We start from the raw sequence: 26,160 nt of genomic DNA, 5'->3' as shown, positions 1-26,160 counted from the left end.
GGAGAAGAGGGGCGGAACTTCTTTTTGTACATGTAGGAGATACTAACTTTTACCGCAGACCTACTTTTTACCGCAGACCTACATTAATAGGTAGTTAAACGCGGATATACTGTAATTTTTACCGTGGATATAAGGTAATTTTTACCGTGCATCTACGTTAAAAGTTACCGTGGCGCGTGTGAATAGACTCCCTAATTTATGTATATATGTACATCCACCGAAAGCCACGGGAAAACCTAATGTTCAAACACTTGTCCAATTTCGACTACACCATCCCCAATATTTCCGAACAGAACTTTTGACGTTGACTTAAATATAGAATATCCCCCATTAGTCCAAACTCTTAATCGCCGTCTATTCTACGCGGAACTCTTCTAACAAAAATGGGTATTCCTTGGTTGATTGCACTTTTGGAGCGAAAAAACGATAGTATTAACCGTTCCCATCCCAGACGGCGAATACCAATATGTATTGATTTTGTGCCAAGGACTGTCACTTCAACCGCACTCCAATGGGGGGAATGCATTATGATATTACAAAAAAAGAAAACGGCAGACAAAGCCGCCACTGCGGCTACTAATTTGCCCATAAAAAAAAAAACTAAAGTGAGCCTTAAAAAAAGCCAACCCTAAAATCCCTCATCTTAAAACTGCCGTCATGCAATTCCTTTTAATGTAAATCTACTGTAACATTCTTTGTTAATGTTTCCATATGCAAATCTAATCAATATGAAAAATCATAAATAAGTATGTACATATGTGCCTAGAACATACGCAAAAATCGAATATATTTATTTTGCAATTTACAGTGATTCTCGTTCAACTCCATTAAAAAACGATAAGAGTAGCTGCGATAGCGGCGTTTGTGTAAACATGGAGGATCGATCAACCTCAAAAAAAGTCGATACACATCCAGACACTGATGAAATGACCATAATGGAAGTAACCAGTTGCATTGACAAAGCTACTTCATCTCCACTCAGTGCGAATAGCAACACTACACCAAGTTCTACTGTTAATGAGGAATCGGAGATTAGAAGTGCAGGTTGCATCAAAATGGAATTAACAAAATATACCACAGACACAGAAGAAGAAGTAATCGCTACCGCCATGGAAGATGAATCCGCAGCGGCGACCGCTTTAAACAGTAATACTGCTGAGACACCCACTTTTCCCCGTCGCACTCGTCGAGGAACGCGCAATTACCGACAAAGCACACAAGATGATGAGTGCGAAGAAGAGCCGCCTGGAAGAAATTCGTCCGTTGTAGACGGAACTGAGGAAGAGCAAATGGTAAGTGTTTTTATCTAATACAAATGAATCTATTAAAATTCATTCACCCGTTAGCCATTGCTTTCGGTAACACCAGCTCCGGCGGAAGGAGACATAGCCGAAAATAATCTTGATGCCTCGATGCCAAGCGAAAGGGAGAGTGTAAGCTATTAATAATATTAAAAATTCAAATAATTGTGTTGTTGATTTTGTTTTAGTCGCCTGCTGCATCTTCGCCCATTGTCACGAGTGGACCGTTTGACACCAGTACTCCAAATTTCACTGATGACGATGATGACGATGACGATGAGGATGAGGACGATGATGTCGACGATGTCGACGATGACGACGATGACGACGATGAGACTGAAGATGAGGAGGAACATAACTCGAGCGATAACTCCGAGCACGCGAATGCATTAGCTGACGTAATGAACAAACCTAAACCACAATACACCTGGTGCTCGACATATGAGCTAATGCGAAGGGAGCACGGACTGAGTGGTGACGGCCGCCGATCATTAGCCAGTGGTATGTCACCTGGTTTCAATGCACGCTTTTATGCTGCACGGCATGTAGTTGAACGTATGAAGATTTCTCATCGCTTACTCAAGCATAATGGCTGTGTAAATTGTTTGAATTTTAATCGCTCTGGCGACTTGCTCTGCTCCGGATCGGACGACATGCGCATTGTCGTCTGGAATTGGCCACATAAAAAACCAAAATTGGTTTTCAAATCTGGGCATACTGAGAATATTTTTCAAACGAAATTCATAAATAGTCTAGGTGTTTTGGATATTGTGTCAGCCGGACGTGATGGCCAAGTACTACGTTCTATTGTACCTCCGTCTGGGGGAAAGCCGCAAACTTCTTTTCTATATCGTCATATGGGCTCTGTACATAAACTCGTTATAAGTCCCAATAATCCCTTTGAAATCATCAGTGCCGGAGAGGATGCACGTATACGTCGTAAAGATTTGCGGAGTGATGAGAGTGCGACAATTCTATGCAAGGTGGATAGCATAAAGATGAAAAAAATACGCCTCTTTAGTATTGCCCATCATCCATATGCGCCTGAGATATGTGTGTGTGGTTGTGATAATTTTGTGCGAGTCTATGATAAACGTAATATGAATAAACCAGTACATCAAATGTGCCCCGATCATTTAGTTAAAGTAAGTAAGAGGATTTCGCATTTAGACATTTTAAATTTTTAATCATTTACTTTATTACAATTGCTTTTTAGGCGTCTATACCCCAAGTTACTTGCGCTGTCTATAACAGTACAGGAAGTGAAGTTCTTGCTTCTTATAGTGATGACCATATATACTTATTTAATAATAACGAGTACAAGACGGGTGAATATACGCATCGCTACCGTGGACATTAGTAAGTGGATGCCCCACTTTTTATACACATAAATATATGAGATTTACATTCATTTATCCATTCCCAATAGCAATCACAAAACTATTAAGGGTGTCAACTTTTTTGGGCCCAATTCAGAGTATGTGATTAGCGGTAGTGATTGTGGTAACATATTTTTCTGGGATAAAAATACTGAAGCAATTGTTAATTTTATGCCGGGTGATACTATGGGTGTGGTAAGTATTAAACGAATTTATGTGCATTATATAAAAAAAGCATTTACTCTTACACTATCACTCTTCCTAAATGTTAATACCAATCATTCGAACTTAGAGCCGTTTTGTGAGGTTACCTTTAAGTTTAAAGTTCACTTTATGTTGGATTAAGTGAGCATTAAAGTTACAGGTTAAGTTGNCTATGGGTGTGGTAAGTATTAAACGAATTTATGTGCATTATATAAAAAAAAGCATTTACTCCTACACTATCACTTTTCCTAAATGTTAATACCAATCATTCAAACTTAGAGCCGTTTTGTGAGGTAACCTTTAAGTTTAAAGTTCACTTTATATTGGATTAAGTGAGCATTAAAGTTACAGGTTAAGTTCAGAAAACGGCCCTCAGTGCAAGTAACACCCATTCGAAAAATGTCGAACAGTTTTATATTTAAAATGTCAACAGGTTTTAAACGCTTTACATTTTTTTTTATTTTTTTACGGAGGGAAATACAAATACAAATTTTTTTTAGGTAAATTGTTTGGAACCACATCCGACGATTCCTGTGCTGGCTACATCTGGCCTCGATTCCACCATAAAAATTTGGACACCAAGTAGTGAAATGGTATGCTCCGCTTTATATTACATTTTGTAATAAAAATCGAATAATGATTTTCATATTACTCCACTAGTATCCTNTTTTTTTAGGTAAATTGTTTGGAACCACATCCGACGATTCCTGTGCTGGCGACATCTGGCCTCGATTCCACCATAAAAATTTGGACACCAAGTAGTGAAATGGTATGCTCTGCTTTATATTACATTTTGTAATAAAAAACGAATAATGATTTTCATATTACTCCACTAGTATCCTCCGGATTTATCGAAACTCGAGGCGTGCGTTAAACGCAATCTAAGACGCTCTCTTTTCGGCGAAGGCCGAGGTTTCGATGGTCGAGAATTTCACTACTTTATACGCCAATTTCTTCGCCGTCCTCCGCGACGTGTTACGTATTTAACGGGTGAAGATGTGGGCGAACAGACTGACAGTAGCAGCAGTGATGGTTTAGACAGTGATGGTTTAGATTGTCCACGAATTGAGGGTATACAATGCCACACGCAATGAAATTGATTTTTTCCGCCGCCAACATTTTTAAAAAGTGGCCGAATTGTTTATGAAATAAATATGTTGGAAGAAATATCAACGATGCTTACGTTTAATATTATATTATTTTCTATTGTTTGTTTAAATTGTTGTCCCCCCTTTTTTTTTGTTTTTTTTTTTCTGAATACATATATTTTTGTGTACGATGCCGCAAAGCGTCCACGAGGTCACTAATGATCGATTACATCTTATTTGCAACATCGTGCCAAAAANAAATAAATATGTTGGAAGAAATATCAACGATGCTTACGTTTAATATTATAATATTTTCTATTGTTTGTTTAAATTGTTGTCCACCCTTATTTTTTTTTGTTTTTTTTTTCTGAATACATATATTTTTGTGTACGATGCCACAAAGCGTCCACGAGGTCACTAATGATCGATTACATCTTATTTGAAACATCGTGCCAAAAGTTATGTATTGATTATCAAAAAATACATATGTATATATTTCATGTAATGTTTGAATTAAATATTGAAACCATTGAATACAAAAATAATAAAAAATATGCATATACGCATGAGGGATGAACTAAATTAAACTAATCGGTTTTTTGACATAGTAAAGCAGCGCTACGTTTAACCCAATGAGAGGCTTTGAGTCTCGTTTTTAGTAGTATCGGAATAACATAGTTGGTGGAATGTCCGGTAGTTGAAAGAACACCTTTGCGTTCAGATGTTTTGTATAGAGGGCATTTGTAGCGTGTACCTTCGACAAGTTTGATAATCTCCAGCGGCTAAAAAGAGGAGAGAAATACAGAAACTATTTAACAAATTTGTATTCGCATATAAGTATGTATATACAAACTACTTTAGAATCTAATAGATTTCAATAAAGATAATTCTCGCTAAATAATTGGCATATTTGCAATGTGTGTATTACGTAATGTATTTTTTATGTCGATGAAAAGGTAGTGCAGGTTAAGGCAGTTGCCCCAAAGAGGGGCCCACTAGACTATAAGCATTGGTCCTTCGTGATGCCACTAAGAACGGCGACAATGCGGAGCCGGTGTGTTATAATTAGTATCACCTCATGAATTAAAANGACAAGTTTGATAATCTCCAGCGGCTAAAAAGAGGAGAGAAATACAGAAATTATTTAACAAATTTGTATTCGCATATAAGTACGTATATACAAACTACTTTAGAATCTAATAGATTTCAATAAAGACTAATTCTCGCTAAATAATTGGCATATTTGCAATGTGTGTAGTACGTAATGTATTTTTTATGTCGATGAAAAGGTAGTGCAGGTTAAGGCAGTTGCCCCAAAGAGGGGCCCCACTAGACTATAAGCATTGGTCCTTCGTGATGCCACTAAGAACGGCGACAATGCGGAGCCGGTGTGTTATAGGGCAGTGTTCTGTCACTATAAATGAGAACGGCTTCGTGAAAGGAAGGAGACGACACCCTCAGCCCGAAATATTGGTATTTTTCTGCTATACTTCTCCTCCACCAAAAGTGTTCAGAAATGATTAGGAATTGGATAACAAATATCGCTTAGCTTAGTCAAACTGTCCCTTAAAGGAATTCTGCTCAAAAGTAGTATGGGTAGTGTAGCCAGAGTTGGACTGATGAGGGAACAGATAATACCCGAGATATTTTGCAGTAGCCGCGCTGACCCAAAGCCTATTTGTCCAGAGTAGTTCACATGTAGTCAAAGATATACCCATTCTTTCCTCTGTTACACTAACTTGTGGGTGAATTTCCTGGCCAGCTTANCTTAGTCAAACTGTCCCTTAAAGGAATTCTGCTCAAAAGTAGTATGGGTAGTGTAGCCAGAGTTGGACTGATGAGGGAACAGGTAATACCCGAGATATTTTGCAGTAGCCGAGCTGACCCAAAGCCTATTTGTCCACATGTAGTCAAAGATATACCCATTCTTTCCTCTGTTACACTAACTTGTGGGTGAATTTCCTGGCCAGCTTCTCCACCACGCAATTTCATGCAATAACACTGTGGACTGACACCCATCCAAGCCTGACTAGGATATACTTGAGGTCAAAACATAGTGGAGCGGCGAGCAAAACGAAGAGCTAGCATCGAGCAAAGCTTCAATTACAAACGTGTATATACGCTTTGCTCTTTACTATGCGCTTTTGTATATGCGTTTGAAATTGACGCTTTGCTCGATGCTCTTTGCTCGCGAAAACGAAAGAGCGGTGAGGAGTTGCTTGGCTAACTGCCGTGCCTAAATTAGAGCGCTAAGCGTTGCGTTTTCCGTTGTCAACGACGTTTTCTCATTTCCTCTCGTGTTTATTCTGCTTTCTTCTTTCACTTTTTTATCCTTTCTCTTTCTTTCCGTCTTCTGCATCCAACTTCAAAACGTAACGCCCTANGCCGTGCCTAAATTAGAGCGCTAAGCGTTGCGTTTTCCGTTGTCAACGACGTTTTCTCATTTCCTCTCGTGTTTATTCTGCTTTCTTCTTTCAAAAACGAAAATTCCATTTGCTCGGCGCTACCGCAGCGTTGTTGTGGGATGCTCCATGCAAATTATACGGGCATGAGGATTTTTGACAGTTGTTTGGCGTTTGCCGCGCCAATTTACACCTACTCCCGACACCTGACGTGGGCAAGACAGAACTTCATCTACCTCGCGAGACTCGCACTACCATAGCCCAACTTCGCTCTGGATACAGCAGCAAGCAAACCTCCTACCAAAGCCGGATAAATGCATATTTTCGCAGTGTGTGTCCGGCATGCGGAGAGTCACCTAATGACTCGCAACACCTCTTCGTATTATCGCTAAAACCCAACTCAACTAACGTCCCTTTCCCTATGGACCAATCCAGTTGGAGTGGAACACTTTCTGGGTCTGCCTTTAGTGGAGCTTGACGGCAACGATTGAGGGACAAGCTGACCTAGGCAGGGCTAAGTAGCCGCTATAACAACAGCAACAATTACCACATTCCACGGTTTGTTAGTTTAACTAAATCGGTTTCGACCAAAACCTAAGGATCTGTTGATTGTCACCCGGGAAGTACTTTATTTAATGCCCTCTCGATGTCGAAGGCTTACTATTATCGACTACAGGATCGTATGAAGGTCGTTTACGACCGACGTACTCTTGATGAAGGCAAAATGAGCTCCTGCTAGACAATCGTGAGGAGTTGTATTTCTAATGTGCAAATCGATTAAACTATTCAGGATTTTTGAAGAAAAACGAAGAGGGACTGATTGACTAGCTATCTTTAAAGTGAGAGCTTAAAAAAGAAAATTTTGAAAAAAATGTCGCTTACGTTATTTTGGCGGTTAGAGCTCGATATGTAAGTGTATATGTGCATGTAAACTTACCTTAAAATAAATGGCAGGCACTGTGTAAATAAGTATTTTTGGTAGTTGCTCATCTATGATGTTTTCCTTCAAATTCCATCTAGCGCCTTCAAGGAACAGTCCATTTACGAAGACACCATCCGCTGGTGGCGATTTCATGCTGGCAAAAAATATACATACATACAGACATTTGTATGTTTATATCATGGATTGATGCATTCATTATGTTTACCTATCCTCATATAGCACATCAAAATCAAATGTTAGCGTATCAATTGGAATTTTGTATTTGCGTGCGAAATTCTGCATAGCACCAGTAAGAAAAGCTTGAGTGAAGAAAAAGCCAGACAACCAAAACGTCGGCGGCTTACCGTGCACATGCCTATTGAAAAGAAGATTACTTAGTTTAAGCGATGCCTAAAAATGGTGCACCAACTAACTAACCAATGATGCAACCAGTCGAGGCGCTTATATAAATCTTGAATATAAGAAGCCAACGTTTTTAGACTAGGATATGATTTGGTCAACCACTTGGCCGGTATGCGATTTAGTTTAATAGCATTGAGCACATTCTCCAATTCGGGCGTCATCACAACAATTCCTTTTATAGCCATATCGAGATCACGACACGAGGCGCGTATTTCTTTTTGCAATTTCAGGAAACGTTCCATTTCCTGTACCAAAACCGTATTCATAGACTCGTCATAATTAACTGGATACTTGATTTTAGCATCATCAATATCCATGTCGGCCGGCATAGCTTTGACAATTTGGGCAATAGTTTGTAACAGCGTTTCGTCTAGACTCTGTGCGCCAGCGCCAGTTGATGCCATCTCGCTACCAACAATCGCAATCATCGAGTCAAGTAGTGTTTTAGTAGTTTGAAGATCTCGCGTAATGCCTGAATTGCCATGCAGGCCGTAAACTTCTGGTGCTGCTAATGAGGGATAATTTTCATCTACATAACGTAAAATTTCACGGTGTTCCGTCTTGCGTGGCAATATGAAGCGATCGTCTGTAGCGAAGCGATAGCGATTATCGTTCACCGCATCTGCATTTAAATAATCGGCTAATATGGTGACAATAGCGCGACGATCCCAATAGTCTGTGACGCGACCACCGTAATTGCATTCGGCTGTCAAGTAGGACAAGGCATCATAGGGTACATGGTCATATTGATTAAGCAACATCTGCAATGGAATGATCGTTTAAGGAAATGGAAAGCAACTAATTGATTACGTACGCTCAATTGCATAACGGAAATTTGAAGATCGGACTCATTGAAGCCATAGGCGATATTCCAACCTAATGGTCCATACTTACGACGCTCCTGCACTACTGCATGGAAAAAGCAAATACCAAAGAGTAAACGCGTAAAGGCGCGATCTTGCTTGGCGCAACCTGTAAATGAATATATATATATATGTATGTATATATATATTATGAGATTAATGGGAAGCATGTAAAATACCCCCCAAAAAAAAACGGTTAAACCCTGCATGCGTTGGAAGCCTAAGGCATTTAATGCTACCTGACAATCCGACATAATATTCTGGCTTCATTTGTCCTTCTACGAAGACATTTTTGATTACAATTCTCCGGTGGTTCATATTCGGTACGTCGGCATACCATACTTGGAACTCTCTGTCTATCATAGATATTATGGCTTCACAGCACTCCCTTTCAGAATTTCTGACCTTGTAGGGCTTGTGAAGGGATAATTTCGGTAGCACATTATCTGTGAACTTGATAGCGCCATCGTCCAAGAACGGCTTGAGAACGTCCAGAAAGACAAAATAGCAGGTTTATGAACGTTTGAAAGCTCTTAAAACCCACCCTCCCCACCAGAATACTAAGTTGTGTTCTAACTCTCAAATAGGGAATTCCATTTTTAGTATTTATCAACCTCTATAATGTTCCATTTCTGCACAAAATTCAATTAAACAAACAGAACCTGCGATATCCCAGATACGCTAATGTAAGTAAATATTGTTGGTAAGAGCTATTAGCCTTGGGAAAAAATGATTCCCAAAATTTTTAACCCGGTACAGTGATTACGAGTGATCTCCTTATTCCAAAGTATAGTCCTACCAAGCGAAGCTACCAATACTGAACTAAACTCAATGAACTATGAGATCGGAAAGTAAGCCACAGTCCTTCGGATTAGCGAGACTCCGGACACACAAGTCATCTACACGACGAAAAATATGTATTTTCCAAACAATTATTATTAGTGCCGAAGGACGCGCACAACAGAGCACAAGTTTCTCTAAGCTCATAAAATGTTTGACTTGACCACTTGCCAAATATGTGCTTGACGGATCTCCAAGGTTCCCTGTCTCTCTTGCGCTTTTCCTCTTTACAATAACTTTTCAAATGGACTTTACTTACNCAAGGCATCATAGGGTACATGGTCATATTGATTAAGCAACATCTGCAATGAAATGATCGTTTAAGGAAATGGAAAATAGCTAATTGATTACGTACGCTCAATTGCATAACGGAGATTTGAAGATCGGACTCATTGAAGCCATAGGCGATATTCCATCCTAATGGTCCATACTTGCGACGCTCCTGCACTACTGCATGGAAAAAGCAAATACCAAAGAGTAAACGCGTAAAGGCGCGATCTTGCTTGGCGCAACCTGTAAATGAAAAAATATATATATGTATATATATATATTATGAGATTAATGGGAAGCATGTAAAATACCAAAAAAAAAACGGTTAAACCCTGCATGCGCTGGAACCCACAGCAGCGTCCCTATAATGTGGACTTCTTGTCGTTCTAAATAAGCCTAAGTCATTTAGTGCTACCTGACAATCCGACATAATATTCTGGCTTCATTTGTCCTTCTACGAAGACATTTTGATCACAGTTCTCCGGTGGTTCATCTTCGATACATCGGTATACCATACTTGGAACTCTCTGTCTATCATAGATATTATGGCTATGTGAAGGGATAATTTCGGTAGCACATTACCTGTGAACTTGATAGTGCCATCGTCCGAGAACGGCTTGAGAACGTCCAGAAAGACAAAATAGCAGTTTTATGAATGTCTGAAAGCTCTTAAAACCCACCCCGACCAGAATACTAAGTTGTGTTCTAGCTCTTGAATAGGGAATTCCATTTTTAGTATTTATCAACCTCTGTAATGTTCCATTTCTGCATAAAATTGAATGAAACAAACAGGACCTGCGATATCCGAGATACGCTAATGTAAGTAATTAAGAGATATTCTGGCAAAAGCTATTAGCCTTGGGAAAAAATTATTCCCAAAGTTTTTAACCAAGATGTCTCAAAGCTCATAAAATGTTTGACTTGACCATTTGCCAAATATGTGCTTGACGGATCTCCAAGGTTCCCTAGGCACTACACTTTCTCCTCTCTCCCTCTCTTGCGCTTATCCGCTTTACGAAATAACTTTTTTCATGGACTTTATAATCGTTAGACTTTATAAACTCCGAAATTTATATTCACTAGAACTCACCTAAGTAGAAGGTTGGATCGTTGATTGGCTCTGAGTTATATGAACGTATGATGTTTTCTTTTAGACCAGTGGGCGGTTCATTTGTCATCTTCACGCCATTTTGTAACAAAGCCACCGGAAATTTCGGGGTTGGATAGCTGGTAAGCCATAAACGGAAGCCGGCTGTGGTAGACGGTTAAGATAGTCGTATACAAAAAAAAANAGAACTCACCTAAGTAGAAGGTTGGATCGTTGATTGGCTCTGAGTTATATGAACGTATGATGTTTTCTTTTAGACCAGTGGGTGGTTCGTTTGTCATCTTCACGCCATTTTGTAACAGAGCGACCGGAAATTTCGGGGTTGGATAGCTGGTAAGCCATAAACGAAAGCCGGCTGTGGTAGACGGTTAAGATAGTCGTATACACAAAAAAAAGACCGAGATTCATAACCTACGTGAGGTGTTAAAGGTGTCCATATTTTCCCAGATATACTCCAATGTCGGCATCCATGAAGCGGCCAAGTGACAATTTTGCAAACAAACCCAATAGCCCAATTCTTGAGCATCCTTAATGAGACCCTGCGCAATGGGACCTTGTCCTTGGCCCAGTGATATGCTTTGAAAGGTATCCATGTAACCGGATTTCTCAGCATATGCGAGCAGGGAACCCAGCGGATCGGCGCCGGGTGAGAGTATGAATATAAGTGGTGCTAATGCATTCGACTCCTTATAGGACATGCCAATGTCGAATTCGGGTGGCGTTACAAATTGTACACCCATTTCGGAAGCGATGAAATTACGTATGGCTAGGAATACCTTATCAGGGCGCAATGCCTTCAAAACAAGTATCTTTTCGAACCGCGACAGCTTATCACTCCAAGGTGCCGGCATTGTCTGATTTTCGGGCTCAATGTGATCGTAGATATGCTTCCAATCGGGTAGTGCTTTCGCGAAACTGGCCAAAAACCCACGCAACTCAGGAATTTCTTCTAAACGCGCTATGTTCAACCATATAACATCCGTAATCCATGAGGTGTCGGGATTGGGTGGCAGTTTTTCGACTTCCTTAGCATCAGTTAGCAAATGCGAAAGCTGCACCATCTTCAGCTGACCAGTTCCCAATAAAATGCGACAAGTGAGAATGAAAGAGAAGAGCAACTTGTCTTTCTCAAATATCGAGCGGCAAACATTATTGTACAGATTTCTTGTCACTCCATCCACTAGGAACTTGATGCGCCGCGGCAGATCTCTGGACTTATTAGCAGACTCGATAGAATACTCGTAGAGATTTATATACCAATTCAGCGAAAACTGATACATAGGATCGATATTTGGCAAATCGGTTATAGAATAGTAAAGTACGGATGAGTGCACTGCTACAGGTTTATAGTTTAGTCGGAAGGCTTCTATTTTCATTTCGGTTTCACGGGATGCGGCTTGTTTGGTGACAATATCCAATGATAGTACCTTCGATTCATTCAGAATCTGTATTGCGCTTTCATTTTCAAGAATATCACCCTCTGCGGAAGATAAAGTCTTTAGGATCATATTCTCAGCATCCCGCAAGGCAGCTTTATTCTTCGCTGCTTCATTGATTAACATCATCCGCAGTTCTTGTAGATCGGGTCGTTCTTTCGCAACCACGATGCTCAGAAGTTGATCCTCGAGTGCGTTTTGCGTAAGCGCAAAGTTAATAACAGTTACTTTGTTGAAGGTTTCGGGTAGGAAATGTGGATTTCGTAAGTTACACGTCATGTACATGCGAAAATTGTCACTAAATGGTACAATATTATCGCCCAAACTAATGAAATTTTGACCGCCTTGTCTAAAAGTGTTCCGCTGCAGAATCGGATCAAGCGGCACCTCTAGTTCCTCAAGCACATTTTCAATAATCACTGGTGAACCATACTCCATACATTCGGCGATAACTTTCATATAATTAGCCTGATTGAACTTAACACTGCTTAGGCGATTTTTTCTTTCCATATTCTTAATCCAATTATTGGCTTGACCCTGCGGATCGATAAACAAACTAAAACGACTAGAATTGTCGGCTATGATCGCATTCTCTGTTGAGAACACATCTTTGGGCAGACCGTTAATATTCCAATTTTGTATAGTGATTTCCAAACCAAGCGTTGTGGTGATATTGTATTCTTTTGAGGTTGGTATGCCAGCTTTGACACAACGTTGAAACCAGTCTGCAGTGCACTGGAATCTGAAGTAGAGATTTACAGCGGATAGATATGCGATGATGCCGCACGAGAGGAGAATATCGCCGGGTAAATTGTCGTAAATGCTTTGTAGATTTTCAGCCGCTTGCGTCCAGCGCGACTTTTCGCCACCTAAACCATCAATTAGCGCTGTCGCACGCTCCAATTTACTCTGACAGAAGTCTGCCTCATCCTGTGTGCGCTTCATTTCGGCATTTGCCTTGTCCAATTCCTCGTTGAGTTTGGCGACCTTAGCCTCCAATGCTGCGGCCAGTTCACGCTTCTCTGTCAAAAATTTCATTGTGTCTGAGTACTCCTTCTCAGCAGCTGCTAATTTAGCTTTTTTAGGCGCAACCACTTTTGCCACATTGTCATACAAATCCATCGCTATGATCCATTTGCATAAACCCTCCGCAGCGCTGGACGCCTTGGCAACTATGCGCGGCTGAAAGTCTTTATTGGGTATGAATTCTTTGCGTATGCGCGCCATAACCTCTGGTTTGATATTATCCTTATCGAAGTCTTTCAACTGTTGGAGAAAGTTAATTTCACCTAATATACGCTTACTTGGGCCCCAATAGTCGTTCACCATTTTACCCGTACTAGGATCGGGTATTCTCTCTGGCGGCACTCCTTTGATGACACAAACCGCAGCCATAACTAACTTTATAACGGGTGGTGGATTTTTCATTGACTTCACCAAGGTAATGTCGGTCGGTTTCAGTGTGTTAAGCGCCTGTATAGCTTCTTCTAGCACGGGTATAGCTTGCGCCAAGTCTTTTTCGCACTCGTCTTTCAGACCCTGTGCTGCCTCGGCCTGCACTGCAGCCACCAATTCGTCCTTCTTCACCTGCTCAGCAGCGGCACTGGCCGCAATCGTCTCTTTATTGATTTCAATTAACATCTGGCGTGACTTCTCAGCCAGAGCAACCAGCTGCGGCTGCAAAGCATTCAACTCCTTCTGCATCAACGCAATTGCTTCTGCGGCATTGGCTAGCGTATCCAAACCGCCAATGTAACGCATTTTGGCCTGCATAATTTCCTTCTGCTTGCGTCCAATCAAAGTTTGAAATGATTTGATCAACTCGAGGAATGATGCATTTGTCTGGTATATGTAACGACCGGTAAGTTCGCAGAACTCGCGGCAAACTCGGGCCGCACTAATATGAAAGTATTGACAGGTTTGTACGATGGCATCTTTTATGCCGGCAGATGGTACATTGACATCTTCTAGTGATATTTTTGCGATCATTGTCAAAGCTTCTTCCGGCCAGCTCTGGTACCAGTCAATGGTGCAGCAGTTCACCAATGATGGATATAAACGTACGCGCGTCCGAAGCGAATCGCCGATTGGCGACAGGCAAAGCACAATATGCAGTTTCTGTTTGCAGCGATTGACGAAGAATGAAAACACCTGTAGCGGTGAAATGTCAATATTGCGGTTACCACCTTGCGCCGCCAAACGCACTAGCTCTAGAATCTCTTGTTTCTCATCGATTGCATACACATTCGGCACTTCGCCCTGATTTAGCAGGCAATCAATGTCTTGCAGGAAAAGTTCCATTTTTATCTGATTCTCGGTCATAAGAAATACGGTATGCCTATTCATGCCACCTGATTCTTTCATAATGTTTTTTATGTCATCATGCCAATCATTGGGCCCATAGTTCTTGGTAATCTCGGGCTGAAAGAATGACGTCTGCACCATATTCGCAGCCAATTTGGTAAGTGATTGTCTGCCCGAGCCGCCCATGCCGATCAGCAAGGCACTGGCACCATTAATCGCGATAATGCGGCAGATACGATTTAGGTGCTCCAGCGCAAAGGTAAATAAAGTGATATCCATCTTGGAACGGCGCGTGGAATTGTAATCTTCTAAGCTAGTCGTGGCAAATTTGAAGAATACTTCCAACGATGGCAGCTCCTCATAACGCCGCTCATCGGGTATGTTGTCCTCGTCCATGTAGGCGCCAAAAAATATACGATGCGCACCTTCAAGTGTGAAAACCAAATCACCGCCCACAGTGATACAATAATTTTCGAACACTGACTCCAGCTTCTCTCTGAAATTGTTTTTGACACAATCGTTCAACTTCTGGAACATCCACTGCCGATCAACATCATCAACGAGACGATCGTAAAACACGCGCATTGCTTCATGATACCACAGGCGTGGAAACATTTTCTTATCATTAGCCGATTCCTTCTTGAATAGCGCACATGCGGAGACAACGCGTGAGATATCGCGCAAATTGAAGACATAATGCGATTTAGTCGGCGTTGCCCTCAATTCGGCCTGCACACTTTTATATATCTGCTGTGTAGCGCTAACAATTTGGTTTGTGGCAACGAGCACATCATTGCCGTGACCCGAACGCTTGAAACCGTTCATCAGCACATTGACGAAAATGCGATTCATAGTTTCATCGCCGAATGTATTGATCGAGAACACATTGAAATGGTTGAGGAAGCGGGCGTAAACGTCCTGCCGACTGCCGCCCGGCAAGCCACAGGCGGTTAGTACCATTAGATCATTTATGAATATTTTTGATGTGTCCTTCAGATCGTAGACGTAACCATAGTCAAAGTATTGTCGCAGTAGTTCTAGTGGCGGTTGTGCGCCGTATATCTCCTTCACTGGCATATTCATATCGTCAACGAAAAGTAGAGTTTTCATACCCTTCGGAGGGCCATAGATGCCGCGTTTCCACTTGACCAGCTGTAAATGAGGAAACGACATTTAAAGAAAATTATTTGTAAATTCTCATAAATACTTTTATTTATTCAGATACAAACCTTTGAGATGAGTAACTCTTGAGTTTGATTTGCTGTTATCATAACGGTAAATGTAATAAAAGCCGATTCGATCAAATTTCGATCTATTTTGTTCATAAGATAGTTCTGAATGTAAGCGCTCTTGCCAGTGCCGGTTGGTCCTACAAGCAGCATCTTTTTGTTGTTCTTTGGAATTAGACACAAATACAGAAGTTTATTGGACTTACAAAAATTAGAGCTTCATATTATTAACTCTATTAAATCTCATCGCATTTTAATATTATAAAGCGACTCAAACGTGGATTGTCACAAGTTGTATGAAGGCAAAAGTAAGCCTAAACATAAGCCCAAGCACGGCTCAGAGAAGGACAGCGATGATGAGTTAAAACAGCAGCTCCAACAGCATCCACTTGGGTGTCCCCTGATCTAAGAACCAATTTGATCACTTTGTGTCAGATGCAAGGTATGCTTCGAGGTTTCTTTACATGCGTTCCACCCGTGGAGTCTACATCGACTCTTATTACAAACCCGTTTGAAGCCAAGGTTCGCACGTCGTCGAGGAGATGCAGTCACAACAGACAGCAGAGCATAATCGCTCTATACTCTCACCCCTGGAAGCAAGCAAACAACTCCTCATCGCCCGGATATAAATAGGCAGTTGCATATCAGTTTTTAATATCTTCGCACAAAGTGATTAAAACGCGGTTCGCTACTACCAAACGCGCCGAAAAAACTGGTATGACGAAGTGTGCCATATCGCTAAAGCAAAGAAATACTCAGCTTACAAAGCGGCAAAGGAACAATGGCGAGACGAGAGAAATTTAGCGAGATGTATTTTCAAGTTAAAGAAACCTTAGACAGAAGGACATGAATAAGAAGAACATGAAATGATAAGATTAACAAGAACATGAAATGATACTCTTCTGGAACAAAAGAGTTGGGTGGGTCCTGAACGAGAATAAATCCAAATGCAACGTAACACAAAGGTACTTCGCATATTGGGACTAACATCATGTCAACTTTCATTTTGAAGTAGCGACGGTCTTAGAATTCAGTCATAGGAGGCGCACGTGCCCGACAGAGGCGCTTGGAGTCATCACAGGCATACTGACTCTAGATACCCTTATAGAGAAAGAGGCTTGCTGGAGCACCCGTTGACTGCCGAACCTAAGTAACTTTAAAAGTGGGAACTCAAGGGGTCACTTGGGACACCCACCACCAACCCAAAATCATTCCTAAATGATCCCGTAGTAAAACTGACAGATTCAAGGCTACCGATGCTGACCTTTATAAAGCCCTAGAAGGTAATAATATCTGAAAGGGATACCTTTACAACGATAATCGCCATGTTCAGCGAGCGAACTCAAGTTTGGTACACTGGTGGTTCTGGACTTGAGAATGGGAACACTGGGGCAGTAGTGTTTTACCCAGATTTCAAAAAAGTTTCCCGATGGGCATATACCTAACCATATTCCAGGAGGAAATTTTCGCAATTAAAGTCTGTTCTTTGAAGAAGGACTAATGGGGCAACCATAAACACCTTGTCGGATAGCCAGGCTGCGTTAAGGGCACTTGACTTTTGCAAAATGGTGTCAAGGGTAGTAAAAAGGTAGTGGCAACAACAAAGTTATCTTGTAGGCGGTTCCGGGCCATTACGGCCACAATCGCAAAGAAAGGACTGAAACTGTGGCGAAAAGCGGAGCCTAATCAGCCCTCAGCCTTTTTTTGGTTCATTCGGAGGATACACAGCAGAGCTCGTAAGGGAATGAGACGACTTGCAAGTTCCAACCCAATGGCGCACGACAAAGGGCAAAAGACAGCCCAAAAGATTCATAACTCCCTCTCGTGGAATCTCTGAGCAGCTGCTAAATCCCAGCAGAGAGAGTTTAAGTACTCTCATCGGGTACCACCTACACAAAGTGGGACTCTCTGAGGAGACGAACTGCAGGTTTTGTGGGCTAGAGGAGGAAACCTCGGAGCATATATTATGTGATTCCCCGCGAATAACTCGACTTATCATCTCCATCCATAATCTGGAACATGACATCCTCCAAAGTGGTTGATTTCATTAATAGCCTAAGATTGACTTGAAAAGAGTAAGCACAATAAAATTAGCTATATCCAACATAAACTCGTATCATTAACCGCTACTTTGAGCTTGGTGGGGCAACTGAAAAGCAGAGGTCGGTTCTAATATCTGAAAGTACTTTTTGTGAAAATTACTGATAGAGGATATTGAATATAAGCCCTTGATATATACATGGCACAGAATACTTGATGATGACGACGAGTAGGCTTTAAGAGGTTTCGATAGAACATTTTACGTAAGATCTGTGACCCTATTAGCGTGGGAGACGAGTACCGAGGATGATGAAATGGCAAACTGAACGAGCCACTTTTCCATATGACACCCGTGGGTGGACAACGAATGCAAAGGTCGTCTAGGCGCACAACAAAAGGAACAGATGCATTTTGGTAAGAAGAGCGGAATAGAGCAAGTTTTTTGGTCTGGGTAAAAAACTGTCAAGCGGTTGTAGTGCCAAGTGTAAAGAAGAGACCGCGCGATGCCTAGATTAACCTTAATTTTTTGAATATAGCAAGGAGGTTGTTGCCTATAATTTATACTTCTTTAGTGAAATTTAAGGATCAGAGAAAAAAAGAGATAAATAAACATGGAGCTTTAATAAAACATGCCGATTTGGTTACCATACCTTGATATGCATTTCGAGAATATGTATATATCTGGCTGTATCTATAGTTGGCACCTGCACGCCCATTGAGTTCTCTTCGACGTCCATGCGTTTGGCTAGTTCTGCCCAAGATTTCCATGCCCCACGTTGCTTGAACACGTACACATAGTCGACAAGCAGTCCTTCCACGGGTACAGATATTTCCAATTTGCCAATACTGGCAGGTATGTCTTCACCCAGCCACATCTTAAATTTATAAAAATAAGTCACATGTATTTTTAATGAAGCTCTCGCGAGTCTTAAATAAAATTCGCTACAAAGCGAAAAATATAACTCTACCATTTTTTCGCTAACTATTTCGCACCCTTTTTATGAACCTACCCTTTTCGTTTAATTTAGTACTACTTACACCTTTGAGAAATGCATCAAACTTTTCTCTAGTTTCTGAATCTAATACACCGGCCACACCCCAAACAAACGAGTAGAGTATGGATGCTTGTACATAAATTGGCATGTGTCTTTGATACTCATCGGGATTCTCCAAAACCGCGTCGTCCAGCAGCATTTCAATGATGTCAAATGTTGTGGTCAAACAATTAAATTCACCTGGTTTGATGTGTTCTTTACAGTGTTTGCGTATAAAAGCTTGGCACTAAACAAATAAATATTTGAATAATAACTATACAAAAATAACAACAAAATATGTTGGCTTAGTTACCGGTTCCAATAGCCATTTGAAAAACTCCATTATGTACTCCTTGGTCTCATCATCAGCCCAGACGGGGTTGCATTTCTTTAGCCAACAATTCGCAAACGAAGGCCAACCCAACGAAGCTGTCTCCATATAAATCATGCCACAGCGTGATACCGTCGCCGGCGATGCCTGCGCCAAATCCATTACCTCGAAAATCATAGACATCTCGTTGCTCATCGTTATAACCTCGCCCGAATTGAGACACAATTTTTTATTGTCATCCAAGACGGTGTTCATATTTTCTATCCAAACTGCGTCAACCGGTCCATCAAAGATGACCTGCACCAAAAGAAGAAAAACTTAATTTAAATATCATCACATCAATGACCGCATGCACGCAAAACGTCTGTATGTATAGTACCCATTTCCTGTCCGGCGTGGGAGTCATAGCGAACTCACGAAATATTTTCGCTATAATTCCATCATTCCACTCGTATGAGACGGGATCGAATGAGCCGTATAACTGATTCATGGTTATAGATTTTGGATTCATTATGCCCATTTGCACATCTTGAAAGTAGGAGCTTTTGCTTGGCGCCTTTATTTTCAGCGCCGACAGCACTTTCGCTAGCACTTGCAGTGTTTTACTCTTCCCAGCTAGTGGCTCACCGACCAACATAAATCCATGACGCACAATTATCATTTCATAAGTTTGTATGACTTTGGTAAGAAAACTTTCAGTCGGTTCAAGTATCATTTCACCGCAAATACGTTGGAATTCCTCCTCAATCAAGCTATAATCAGTCTCAGGCAAAACTACACCAGGAAATATGTCCGATATGATACCCTCGAAGAGCGGTATGTCGAAGGACATGAATTTGGGCAGATTAACATCGAGCAGTGAACGCAGCAACAATATGTCCTCCCAATCATTCGGGTATTTCTTTTTTAAATTTCCGCACGCCGAGAGTACAGTCTTCACTGCGCGCATACCATAATCATAGTGATTCTGCATGGATAACTGTTCTGAGCACAAGCGATATGTCGTCACGATTTTCACAGACAATTTACGTGCATCCACAAAGCCATAGGAGTATAACGATATCTCGCCAATCATTGCATAGTCTGGCACCATCATTGCCACCGAGCGGAAGAGCACTTTTAGATTATCGGGCAACTCAGAACGTCCCGCATAGCCGGGGTTCATGGTAATGCATACATAGCAAGCCGGATTGAGTGTAAGTTCAGTGCCTTCGAAAATGAATTTAACAGCCTTTGCACGTACAGCCTGTACGATAAGTAGAATCTGTTGTGCGACCACAGAGAGCACCTCCAACTCAATGCGATTGAATTCATCGAAGCAAGCCCATGCGCCACAGGACGCTAAACCTTTGAAAAACTTGCCCATCGCTTTGTAGTCCAAGCCGTCAGAACAATTGAATACCTTACACTGCACGGCTAGCGCTTTGGCCAAATCTTTTGTCGTCTCCGTTTTGCCAGTGCCGGCGGGTCCTTCGGGTGCGCCATTTAAATGTAGTTGGTAGGCACCAACTAAGGTGCGGTAGCAACGATCAGTGAGTGGCGTAATTACCAAACGGTCTGAATTTCCCAAGTACTCATTAGCATAGGGTACCGTTGCATTAATTATGCGCACAAGGCTGTCACCATTCTCCCAGTAATAACGCAGCTGGGCCATCCATTGAAAGTCGAATTCACTGCTTATTTTCATGCGTATCAGCTCTTCAACGACATCCTTCGCGTGCACATCGATTACGATCAGTGACTTAATAGTTATGCGATTCAGATTATTTATATGCGTTGAGCGTATGAGCGCTACAATGTCATTCAAATCTTTGTTTAGACTACTGAAGAAATCATTCATAGCGATCTGATTCAATGCCGAACGTCGCAGGTTCATGTGCACCATGGATGCCCAGTACACCTGCGAAACACACAGCACTACCATTTGCGGCCAATGTAGTACCCAATCGTAACGCTTCACTGTCGGATAATGCCCATATGAACGATCCATTTCGTTGCGCACAGCTTTAAGCATTTCCGCTTCAACGCCAACCAACCATTTTTCCACACTGCCACCTGCGGCAGCGGTCGAGACTTGTTCAACGAATTTCACCTTTTCGCTGTCACTACTCATCATCGCCAACACATTCTTTTCCGCGTCGAATTCGAGCAAATTGATGCCTTCGAAACATTTACTCAAGTGCGGTTGCACACGCAATGGATCTTTGGTTTCGGATAATATTTCTAGCATTTCATCATTCGATAAGAAGAAAAATCGCGGGAAAAATAGTCGTTTCTTTTCTAAATAATTACTAACACCGGTTGTTATGTCGTCGAGCAATTCATTTGCTTTTATTAGTGATTCGAGTAGTCCGGCTTGGGGCGCGGTCTCCATTACCAGCGGTTGACGCAACACCAAAGCCATGTTGCGGGTAAACGTCTGTTCAACTACCGTAAACAGACGGCCTTCTTCCGGCATTTGCGCCACAATATCTTTCGAGCTGAATATCGGTAACAAGTATAGGAAATTCGACTGCACCTTGCCCCACTGATCGAGTGTGGCATTTACGCGCATTATCTTTTCATACCAGGCCAACACTTCCTCTTCGCATGGTTTCATGAAGGCTGAGCCACGCATTGTAAGGGTTTTGAGTATGTGATCATCTAACAATGCCTGTATATCGTCCAAATTGGAAAGTATCATCACACCTGTGTCCTTGTAGGGGCCGGTAGGAAAGACTCGGGAGTCCCATTCTTTGATCATTGCATGTAAATTATTTTGTAGCTGTAGTTCTTTGTTTGCGCCAATGCTAATAATTTCAAAAAGATCGAGCTTAGTGTCCAGATTCATGTCAATAATCTTTTTAAGTGTTGTGCCTGCATCAGGTGTTATATCAAACCCCGCGATCTCGGACATCTCTTTCCAGTGTCGTTTACGTAGTGCGGGATTGCACATAATGTTCACGATAAATACGCCGGTGGTGAAATTCTTGATTGTTTGTATCATTTTAGTGCACAGTCGTATGGGTACAGGATGCTTCTCCGGGTCAGGATCTTCTGTTTGACCCTACGAAGAATGATACAATTATGAATAGACGTACAAATGTTTACTTGAGAAATTTAATGCATTGATTTAGGTTAGGATATGTATAAAGACGTATGTATACAGATGAAGCTTTTCTTAAAACCTAGGTGGCGCAAGGCTTCTCTTGACTATGTATAAAAAATATTCTTTGGCCGAGCCCATACTCAAATATGTGGTGTACGCCTTGTTATTGTCATAAAAATGGAGGAAGCTACAGTTTTACGCCGCCTTCGAAAGGCAGATGGTTTTTGTGAGACTCGGTTTATGGCCGAAATGCAGCGAAGGTTTGCATTTCCTGCCAGGGGGCGCCCGCTATTAAAAAATATTTTTTTTTTAATGTTTCTCGGATTGAGTTTCGGCCCTACCGTCGTGGTTACTGCGGTGACCGAACCAAAATAACAGTTGAAACATCGGACTACGATAGATTGTTTGGCCCAGCACCAGCCAAAGTAGAGAGCGAATGAGTGTGTGGGACTTTCTCTTTTCGAAACCGGGGCAGATCTGTCTGGTTGTCCTACAAGTGGGTGCTGTCGATCATCTCTTATTTGTATATAGCGGTGAGAAGAGTTGACGTCAGACAGAGAGGTTCGCTTCCTCGTAAGTTGGTTTGCCATGCAATTACGCTGACCTAGCACACACACTAACCATATATCGGTGGACATTTGACCAAGTTCTTTAGAGTGAGGTCATTTTTACATTTCTTTTCCAAGCAGTAATTCATTGTGTTCTCGAATGGTATTTTTATTTTCAATCATTAATAGGAGTAATTCAAGTTGCTATCTTAATGAATATAATTTACTCCATGGCCGTTAAACCTGATTGGGGCGCTGAAAGTCTGAAAAACTGGATTTGGGTTCTATCCGCTGTTAAAAAGGATAGTATTTAGACCCCTATCAATATAAATATTTATACATATATGTGGGGCATATAGCTGTTTATAAATAGTCGGAGATTAATATGTGAGATTTTTCCAGCTTTCAGCGCCTTATCCAGTTATAAGTTTTATGTGCCGAATTGAGTGCTGAAAGTCTGAAAAGCCTTTTGAGTTCTCCTCTGCACAATTGAAAAATTTAGTATAGAGTTGTACTGTGAGAGAGGATTATAATTTGTGGTGATATTCCATTGAAATGTATCTATCTTCTTTTTCTATGTATTCTTTTAAACTTAATCTAGCGTTGGAGCAAAAAGTCACGCATAATCTTCTAGCTTACCCTGAACATGCATATCGGATTTTCTATTTGATCTTGTCGAATTTTCACGCGATAGTATTTTTGATTTTTCTGGAACTCTTTTAAGAAGTCATCTGTGGTTTCTTCGACAAATTTCGGCTCCAGATACTCGAAAGGTCCATACATCCAAACATTTAGGTAGCGCATCCATTCAATGCAAGATCTTTAACAAAGAAATATGACAGTATATGAAAATACACTATTATTTTGTATCTAGAAATATGTAAATTTTAGATTTTTACGCAAATTATTTGTCTCGCGAAATCGAATTCTTCATTTGCTGCACCATTAAGAAAAATTTGTATAATAAAAATCGCTAAGCACTCTCCCAAAGTAGTTATACTCACTCACTTCATTAATTCTGCAAATGGTTTTATGAATCCCTTCATAACTTCCAGCTTAGGATATAGCGTTTGTGCCATTTTAAATAACTTCTCTTCCTTATTAATCCACTGGACATAGTCATCGAAAGTCTTCAATTGTCTAATAAAGTTTTGTAAGAGTATATAATTATGACGAAATTGTTCCGGTTCGCTCATGTCGTCAATGATCGTTAGATTGGGTATCATCGCCTCTATATCCTCATTTAATTTCCTTATAACATCTTGCAAATGCTCCTCGAACAGGAATTTATAATGTTCCTGCTGTGAAGCGTTATAATCACAAATTTCGTTAATATCTTTCAACCAATTGATGGTGCGTATGGTGAGATTGAAATGATATGGCTCCATTTCGGTTAGTTCAATGAGATTTGTGCCAACTTGCAGACAATATTGTATGCGATCGAGTAATTCGAATATCAACTCCTTCTTCACCCTTATCATATACTCGGCACTCTCGAGCAATTCCTCTGTGGATCTGGGTATAGTTAATGCCTTCACTTTGATATCTTCGAAACCGGCACAAATTTCCTCCTCAGCCTTGATATGCTCCTTGACAATTTGCTCGGTGATACGCGCAATTAGACTATCGGCAATGCGACGCAACGAGACGATCGCCGCCTTGTTGCATATTACAACCATTTCGAAAAAATCATTTTCCGGTTCACTTTGCAACATATTTATGAACTCAAAATAGGTCTCGATGCGCTGAAAGTACTCTTCAAATTCGTGCGATTCTCTCAAAAACTCATCGAGCTCATCGCGCACCTTTTGCGAATAGAGGCCGTAATATTTGGATTGATAGCCATCAATGTACGCTTGGATCGGTTTGTATGTTCGGTGTAGGGCCTTTCTTAATTTCAACTTAAATTCGTTAAGCCAGTTTTCATTCATGCCAATTCGTAGATAATCAGCTGCCATATTGAGAAAAGTTGAATCGATTTGCGGCTCTAGTGGCTCTATTGCGGTCACCACCTGTGCTACAGCGTCCACCAGGCCATCGTACATGTCGTATATTGCCTCCAAACTCGGATCTAAATCTATAGAGTTACCGTCTTCATTGTAGACCGTTTTGATTTTTAACATTGGAATTTTGCGCTCTAAGCTACCCACACGTAGAAACTCATTTAGTGTATTTATTTTCAACTCATTTATTTGTCTATTCATTAGCGCTTCCAGGCATTTGAACATTCGCCATCTTAGCCAATTCGGTACGGTACGTCTGCGAAATTGTCGACGTATTATCGACACCATTTTCGGATACCAACTCCAGCGTATGAAATTTCCAACTTCCTCCAAATTCTTATCCACATATTTTATGAAAGTTTTATAGAACATCGCCTCTCGACCACCCAATCCCACAACGGTCTGCAAATGACTCGAACCGAGCATAACCGGATCTAAGACAACCATTGTTTTTGGAAACTCCAATTCGGAAGAATTCAGAATTAAGCGCACTTGTGGATATACAATGAGTAACTTTTTGCTTAGCTTGCGTTTATTCTCCAAAAATTTCGGATAATTTGCTGTCCGTCCGGGTAATTTGAAATGGAAATCTTTTCGCGGCAACACAAACTGTGCGGGATCTTCATCGCCGAATTCCGGATGCACTAGTATGCAGTTCATGCTGTAAATCTTCATGAGGCGATCGAATTCTTCGTGCACATCCTTCATATAGTTGTCGACCAGTTCGGGGTACTTGTCTTTCAAACGATTGGGCGCAAAACTGAGTATCTTCTTTTCCGTTTTCCGCAACATTTTTGGCACTTCAATTTTACGCACCTGCCGGCGTAAATTATCGATGTAATCAATTTCGCGCAAATCATAGACATCTGGTTCCGGTGGCAGTGGATGGCGGCATAGGTTGACTTTTTCGACGGCGGCGCGGTATTTCAAGAACCGGGAATGTCGCTCGCGTTGAACATCGGCTAGCCGAAATTTAAGTAGTGGATTCTTCATGTAGCCTTCATTGTCGTATTTATTCGGATTGGACGGTGGATGATACATTCGTTCTAGTTTTTTTGTAAACATTGCGCTGCAGCCTATGAATTATCAATGTGAATGCGTAAAAATTTAATGAAAAAAATCTCTAAAATAAAAAGCCCATAAAAAGCCCAGTATTTTCTCAGTTTTGATAGATGTTGTTTAGTTCGAAAGTTTGCTTGGAAACGATACACGTTTGCATAAATTTGCACCTATTATTTTGTTGCCATGTATTTGGCGCAATACAATGGAGAGCTAACAGTGTTTGATTACTTGCATGGTTGAGAAACCAATGAAGTTATCGTAGTCAAGGTTGCCGGCATCGATATG

At 41.1% G+C, this 26,160-nt stretch overlaps 2 protein-coding genes across 3 annotated transcripts; one reads left to right on the top strand and one right to left on the bottom strand.

Moving 5' to 3' along the window:
- The first annotated feature begins 779 nt into the window (after nt 1-779).
- LOC108372886 (DDB1- and CUL4-associated factor 8) lies at nt 780-4,057 on the top strand. Of its 2 annotated transcripts, none has more exons than XM_017628682.1 (7): nt 780-1,292; nt 1,347-1,433; nt 1,490-2,446; nt 2,518-2,660; nt 2,731-2,875; nt 3,385-3,477; nt 3,721-4,057. In XM_017628682.1, exons 1-7 carry the CDS (start codon nt 873-875, stop codon nt 3,976-3,978), a joined length of 2,103 nt encoding a protein of 700 aa, XP_017484171.1. In that variant the 5' UTR covers nt 780-872; the 3' UTR covers nt 3,979-4,057. The 2 variants fall into 2 exon arrangements, with proteins under 2 accessions (XP_017484171.1, XP_017484172.1); XM_017628683.1 differs by lacking the exon at nt 3,385-3,477 and adding an exon at nt 3,561-3,653 and having other exon boundaries at nt 3,721-4,049.
- Nucleotides 4,058-4,330: 273 nt separating this feature from the next.
- Nucleotides 4,331-25,878, bottom strand: Dhc62B (Dynein heavy chain at 62B). The gene is made up of 14 exons (XM_017628684.1): nt 23,819-25,878; nt 23,450-23,630; nt 19,554-22,220; nt 19,157-19,471; nt 18,848-19,090; nt 18,460-18,684; nt 15,770-15,934; nt 11,216-15,692; nt 10,994-11,155; nt 9,778-9,935; nt 7,735-8,480; nt 7,523-7,672; nt 7,312-7,450; nt 4,331-4,754 (listed from the first exon to the last, which is right to left on the bottom strand). Exons 1-14 carry the CDS (start codon nt 25,876-25,878, stop codon nt 4,560-4,562), a joined length of 11,883 nt encoding a protein of 3,960 aa, XP_017484173.1. The 3' UTR covers nt 4,331-4,559.
- Nucleotides 25,879-26,160: the final 282 nt, after the last annotated feature.

Source organism: Rhagoletis zephyria, unplaced genomic scaffold (genome assembly GCF_001687245.7).
Source record: "Rhagoletis zephyria isolate East Lansing unplaced genomic scaffold, Rhagoletis_zephyria_1.1 Rzeph_scaffold_06135, whole genome shotgun sequence".
Taxonomy (NCBI): Eukaryota; Metazoa; Arthropoda; class Insecta; order Diptera; family Tephritidae; genus Rhagoletis; species Rhagoletis zephyria.
The sequence above is the reverse complement of the archived record's forward strand: the minus strand, read 5'-3'. Positions and strand labels throughout refer to the sequence as shown.